Genomic DNA, 7309 nt, shown 5'->3' on the forward strand with positions numbered 1-7309 from the left:
AAGATGGGTTAGACTATGAAAAACTTGTTTTCACTTTTTTCACTCATACTTTTCTCACAAAATTTTAAAAACAACTTTAATTTATATTAATGGCCAAACACAACTCCAACTTCAACTCCAACTCTGAAAAATTATGATTTTCATGGTCAAACAAGGAATAAATTTCTCAAGTATTTCTCTTTTTTTATACTATATTAATATCTTTCCAGATTTATGACTAAGGATAAAGATGAAAATAAATAAATAGTTATATCTTAATTTTATTAAATAACAAGTATTAAGAAAATTTTGATCCAAACTAAGTTTTCGTTGTTTGTTGTTAAGGAAAAATATAACTTCTCTTTGTTGTTTACTACGTTCACTTTTGATCAAGACTAACTTTTTAGTTTATAAAAAAAAAATGGAGGTGGGGATGGTAGGTGGTGAGTGAGATTTTTTTATTTTGGGTGTAGTGGATTAATTCGGATAATTATAGGAATATTACAACTTATTTTTCATACTTTGATTAAGGAAGTCATTTTTCTTAGTTTGAAGAATTTTTTTTTTAGGAAAAATATTTTTTAGAAAATCTTTTTCTTCATATCGAACACACCCATATTTACTCTTTTTTTATTTTTATTCTTAATCATAAATATGGAGAGATATCAATATAGTACAAAAAACAGAGAAATGCCTCAAAAAATTAGAATGTAATTAATATTTTAAAAAAAAAATTGCACACAAAAATAATGTCCATAATTTAAAAATTGAGGAAGTAAATTAAAGAAAAATTGAGAAATTAATAAAAACAATAAAGCGGAGAATTTTTTAAAAAAAATAAGAAGGAAAGAAAGAGAATGATACTAAATATGAGTGGAGGAAAGAGATGATAAATGGGTGGGGTCCACCACGCCATGTGTCAATTAATGGACACCCTCTTACAACTATGACGTGGTGGACCTCTTCCACCATAAAATTTTTCAACTAATTGCATCTTCTTCACTACAACACCACGAAACCTCCATCAAACCATCGTTATCGTCGTTATCATCAAATTCATATCTCCACCACCATAGATTCACTACCTACAACTAAATTCATGTAATGACCCTCCCGGTCGTTTTTGAAATTTTTTATTTTTTTTTATTTTAGCGCTCTCTGTAGTTTGTAAACATGATTTATGACTTACGGTGGTGAGTAGTATCGATATTCTTGAGTATTTGAAAGTAGTTTAAGTCATTAACGGGGTTATTGAGTTTGAAAAAGTTAAATCCGATAATAGTCAACCTTTGATCAAGACAACCTCGATTCGGTATGTTAATGTTTTCAATAGACCCGAAACGTACTTTTTAGTCAAGTTACGTATTTGATTTATTTTTATGGGGCTTCGAATAAATTTTAAGGATTTAATAAAAGTTTTGAGTATTAAATAATTAATTTAATTAGAAGTAGTGGGTCAAAACTATACCTACTTTCTTCTCATGTAATCCACGTTAAGATTAGTTGAAGTCAGTAGGTTTAACTTCAAACTAGAGGAGAAACTCAAACAAAGAACTGAGTTACGTGTGGTTGAGTTGGGAAGAAGAGATCTCGAAACTTGAGGTTAGTTAATTTAAATTAATTAGTACGCAATAGCGCCATTTGTATTAAAACGTTGTATGTTTCTGTTTCTTGGAAAAAATCAGAGAAAGTGGAAAGATTCCCACTGTAATGATTACCGTAATCATTACTTATACAAGTAATTGAAAAGAAAATCATAAACATGCACTTTGGCCAGATCCAATTGTTATTAATTAATCAAAGAGAAGTTGCCTGCTACTGTTTGGGTTTTCGGCGTATACTCCTATTTCACCTTCGATCAAGTTGTTGTACGTACTTTATAGGATATTAACGATTACTATTTTGATAGATTTAGGTTTAGATTTAGAGTTTTCAGAGTAGGAATTTGTTAATTTGGGGATTGAATCATGACTCGTTGTAGTTTGGAATTTGACATCCTAGTTCATACTCTTATGAGAGTTATATGTTGAAACAGATTTGAAACATTTGGAAGCTTTATGGAAGGGCAAGACTCTTGAAAGGTAGCTTGTATTTGAGTTCTTCGATTGAGATAGATTACGGTTTAATTGGAGTTTAGACTCAACTTAATTGTGTGTATGCTCCTAAATTGGATACTTGTGGATTGGTATTCGGACATGTTTGAAATTATTGATGTTTGGATTGATGATTCGTGTATAAATATGTATTGAAAATTTACTTGATAAAATTATCTTATGACTTTAAGTGTACTTGAAAACTTGGTACATTGTGTTGTATGTTGTGAGGTTGTGAAAATTGATATTGATAATACTTATTTATATTTATGTTGGATAGGGTACCACGCCGGTACGTTTATATTTATGTTGGATCGGGTACCACGCCGGTACGTTTATATTTATATTGGATCGGGTACCACGCCGATATGGTATATGAATATAGATTGTTCCCTGCAAGTCATGACTATTTGGGCAAAAATAAGTCTCGTAGCATGTGTATACATATTTGTGTTTATTTTGTGGATGTTTACAGTATGGTTGATACTTTTGATGGTTATGTGGCTTGTCTGTGAGCACTGTTTGACCTGTTATTGTTGTATTATTGATTCATTGAGAATTTTTTATGTGATGATGCATGTCTACTTGTTATTTGATTTATGTTGTGTACATGTTATTAAGTTGAGTTGGTCTATAATACCTACTAGTACATAGTGGTTTGTACTGATACTACCTTATACTCTTCTTTTGATTGACTGCAGAAATTGTTCTAGAGGCTCATACATGATCTCACCTCTAGAGTTTGATAGCAGATCTTGATCCAAGGGTGAACACTCCGTCTCCCGGCTTCCATGGGTCATCTTATTTGTTCTTGTCCATCTTTCGGGCAATGAAACATTCTTTATTTACTTTATTTTGGGATATCTCTTTAGACATGATCTTTATTAGTAGTTCTTATATGATGACTTTTGGGTCTTGAGAATTTCAGTTAGTAGATTGTTTGGTTTTCGCGCTACTGATGATTAATCTCAGATTATTATTGTTAAGATGGTTTTATGAAAATATTCTTTTAATATTGACTAAGTGATTGGGTAATGGTTTGATTTAGATAGTTCTCCCACAGGAAGGTTAGAGTGGGTGTCACGCATGGCCATTTGGGTCGTGGCAATTCACTATCGAAATCATCCCATAAATATTGCCACCATAACAAAATTACAAAGAATCGCCAAATATTCAATAAAATTCACCATCGAAGTTTACCAAAAAATAGACCCATTTCCTCATCTTCTCTCTTTCTTTGGTTCAAAACTTTAATCCAAAACTCTCTTACACTGTAAATTCTTCAATCAGTATTTAATTGCACTGTTAAAAAGGGGAAAATTCAGAAATAACATACTTATCCTCTTAATTATGAGTTTCATAGCAACAGTATCATAATTACATAATATAACAAGTTGTATTTTATATTTTTACAAACTGTTGCTACAAAAATACAAATACATATGATTTTTACTGTCCTTATAATCGATATATATTTTGTATTTTTGCAAACTGTTGCTACAAAAATACAAATACATATGCTACAAAATGTAATTTGATAAAAGTGTTGCTATTTTTTGTAATTTAATACTTAAGCATGCTACTTTATGTATTTTTTCCATTAAGAAACTCATCTCATGGTCAAAATCATCCTCTATCAGATCTACCTTCGTTGCCACCATCGGGTTTAAGCATAACCTCAACCCCAAATTTCATTATCCACCACTAATTGCACTATTTCTATTGTCAATTATAAAAAAAATAAATAATATATCACTATTAATTTATCACTCATCACTAAATATTATTACCATTAGCATTATTGTTCAAGCTCAAAACAAAGAATGGTGAAGAATATGTAATCGATTAATTAGTAAAAGAAATGAAGTAGTTTTGAATAAACGAAAGAATGAGAAGAGAAGATGAAAATATCAAGAAGAAATGAAAAAGTAGCTTAGGGGGATGTCCGGAGGATGAATTGTTTTCTAATTTTTTTACTTTAAATTTTATTTCTACACGTGCTTTTTTTTTTTTTTTGATTGTTATATCATTTTTTGGGGTGGAAATAAATTTATTTTTAACTAGTATAATGAAATGGTCATCATAATTTAAATGTGTGTTTGACTTTTCGAATATAATTGAAGATGTAATGATGATTTTCCCCCTTATATTTTAAATCTCATAAAATTTCTGATTCCACTGCTCCAGTTTTCCACGTTGTACTCTCCACTGTTTTACCCCTCCGTCCCTTCCCCAACTTAGGCTTCAATTGGCTGCTCAAAACACTTCAATTTTAATCTCACTCTCCTTTTCATACCTACATAATAAGCTTAATATAACCTCAATCTCAATGTTGCACTGTAAAAGTACATTCTTTTTCCAAGATAAGACACCCCTTGTCCTTTTTTCCTTCTTCTTTATATATACAATCAGAATCTTTACAAAATAATTATTATTTAAAAACGGATGATCTACTTTTTGTTTTTATTTCATTTAGAAAAGAATATATTTTTTTTTAAGTAATTTTTTAATTTTAACTTTTCACAAACATGTTTAAGATGATAAGATTGAAGAATATTTTGATATATTTGACATATCTTTAATTTAATACATAAGATTAAAAAATCTTCTTTATTTTTTTAAATTTCATGTCAAATCAAACTACGTCATTATTTTTTAAATGGAGGGAGTTATTTTTAGTGTGTTATTGGTATACGAGAGATGAATGGAAAATGTGGTTGTGGAGGAAGACAGTAGAAGTTACAGATATGGTTATGGAGGATTGGAGATGAAGGAGCTCATAGGTGGGGGTAAGAAAACGCATTACTAAGAGATTACGTGAAGAACTATGGACCCAAAGAATGGAATCTCATATCTAAACGTATGGGTTAAACCCTCGACAGGGACCCAAAATCTTGCCTTGGAAAAATTACTTGAAACCTGGGATTAAGAAGGGATCTTTAACCACATGAACAAAATCTTATCATCTCCCTTCAGGCAAAGTATGAACAAAATCTTATCATCTCCCTTCAGGCAAAGTACGGACAAGGGGAAGAAGATTGCTACTCAAGTAACTGGTCGTACTGCTAAAAGGTTAGGTAAATGGTGGGAAGTTTTCAAAGTGAAAATAGCTTAAGCAGGAGAATCAACAACGTCAAGAATACGTTGTCACCGGCGATTTCCGCCGTTTCTGGTGGTGGTGGGTCACCGGACGGAGCAGTTCCCGGTAAGTACGATCATATACTCGAGACTTTGTTTTATTGTTAGGTCCGGTTGTTACGACTGAACCAGTGAATACTACTACTGCTCCTCCGTGGATGAACTCAGGGTTCCTTCCCCATTTGTTCATCTTACCCTTACACTTTCTGAACCGGCATTGCATGTGCATGAGCCGGTTCAACCGGATTTGGGAATGGCGGGCCAGTTCTATCCGGTTCAGCAACTGGGTACTTTGATTCAGTACTGTAAAGAGCTGGAAGAAGGAAGACAGAACTGGGTACAACACAAAAAAGAGGCAACTTGGAGGCTGAACCGGCTGGAGCAACAACTAGAGTCAGAGAAGGCTAGAAAAAGGAGGCAGAAAGTGGAGGAAATAAAAGCAACGATGAGGTGTTTACATGAAGAGGAAATGACTTTTCTTGGAAAGATGGAGAGGGAATACAGAGAACAACTTAGTGCATTACAGAGAGATGCAGAGGTTAAAGAGACAGAGATAATGGAAACTTGGAGTAGTAAGCAATTGAAGTTAGCTAAACTTGTTGGAAAAATTGGATTTCATAGTTATGGTGGTGGGGATGGAAATATTGTATGCAAAGACAAGCATTAGTTACGTCTAGCTTTCTAGAAATACTGCTAGTATCAAATCAATATTTAAGGTTATGGCTTTTTCATGTTCTCAAATTTGTGATCAAGTATGCGTCAACGATGAAATTTGTTTGTTGTGTCATCCCATATTTATACCAACATAACATCTTATTCTCTGTTTATATAAATCTTTTGAAATTACAAGAAATAGTTTTAAGTTATCCTCTTTTTGTTGTTTATTGGTTTGTTTCAGTTAGCATGTTTTCTACATATAAACCAAAGTAATGAATGTTATATTTGTAATGGTTTTGTGGTAAGCCATGTATGATAAGCTCGGTGTTCTTTTGCTTATATTGCTTGGTGATTGACATTGTTTCCTTAGGAAGGAGAGTAGCTGATTGACTGGAACAAGCAAGGTTTTCTTAATGTTTAGACCATTAAAGAATTAAGAATGTACACATTTTCATGTAGTAACATGGCCTAATTATAAATTACAGTATATTGAGATCATATGTAAGTTTCAACAATGCCTTGCTCCAACCTGGGATCTAGTTGTCATGTTATAGTGTCTCTCTTTTTTGACTTTTTAAAATTATTCCTTCTTCCAGATGAAATATTAGCAGCTTACATCCTTTTGCAAAAGTGTGACCACTCCCATTGAGTTCTTCAATGGAATTCCTCTTTATAGTTTTCCTTCTTGGTAACGGTCTTCTCTTTTCTTTTCTTTTCTTGTTTACTATTTCGTGAACAAAAGAAAGCAGAAGCCTTTAAGACGAGGTGTTGTTAAAGACCTTCCTCCAGGAAGTCCTGGATGGCCTTTTGTGGGTGAAACCTCGAATTATTTTTCCAGTGTCAAAAATGGCAGCTAGTCAAGTTTCTAACACAAAGAAGGAGCAAATACTCTCCACGGATTTTCAGCAGCAGTTTGATTGGGCATCCAATGGTGTTCTTGTCTGGTGCAGAGAGCAATAAGTTTCTATTTTCGACCGAGAATAAGCTAGTTCGAATCTGGTGGCCGAGTACTGTTGACAGAATCTTCAGAAGGCTAATCATGAAGACTTTGCAAGCACGCGCAAACTTTTATCAGCCCTTCTCAAATCAGAGTCTCTTCAAAGATTTGTGAGCGTAGCAGATGCAATTTTGAGGCGCCGCCTTCAGACAGAGTGGAACTGTCCACAAATTAAGGTTTTACCGGCTGTTGGAAAGTACATATTCTCATTGGCCTGCAAATTATTCCTGAGCATTCATGACACACAGAAAGTTGAAAGATTGTCCAAGTATATTGAGGATATTTCCACTGGTCCAAGTATATTGAGGATATATATATATATATATATATATGTTATAAAATAATAAAAAACAAAGAAGAAGAGTAGAGAGAATAGAGAAAGTGATTCTTATTTCTTCTCTTAAGGGATGAGAGATCATCAGATTGTCAATACAATGAACAAAAC

The 7309-nt window shown here is 32.8% G+C and overlaps 1 protein-coding gene and 1 long non-coding RNA gene across 2 annotated transcripts; both read left to right on the forward strand.

Moving 5' to 3' along the window:
- Positions 1-1442: 1442 nt before the first annotated feature.
- On the forward strand, positions 1443-3058 carry LOC107854674. Its single transcript, XR_001670069.2, has 3 exons — positions 1443-1581; positions 2015-2060; positions 2774-3058. It is a non-coding gene; the product is annotated as an uncharacterized LOC107854674 (long non-coding RNA).
- Positions 3059-5335: 2277 nt separating this feature from the next.
- Positions 5336-5877, forward strand: LOC107854670 (transcription factor AS1-like). The gene has a single exon (XM_016699695.2). The coding sequence runs from the start codon at positions 5464-5466 to the stop codon at positions 5875-5877; it is 414 nt and encodes a 137-aa protein (XP_016555181.2). The 5' UTR covers positions 5336-5463.
- Positions 5878-7309: the final 1432 nt, after the last annotated feature.

Source organism: Capsicum annuum, chromosome 2 (genome assembly GCF_002878395.1).
Source record: "Capsicum annuum cultivar UCD-10X-F1 chromosome 2, UCD10Xv1.1, whole genome shotgun sequence".
In the NCBI taxonomy this organism is placed as follows: domain Eukaryota; kingdom Viridiplantae; phylum Streptophyta; class Magnoliopsida; order Solanales; family Solanaceae; genus Capsicum; species Capsicum annuum.

What these genes read in the sequence shown, in the direction of transcription:
- LOC107854670 (XM_016699695.2), top strand. Translation starts at nt 5,464, where the DNA reads ATGGCGGGCCAGTTCTATCCGGTTCAGCAACTGGGTACTTTGATTCAG.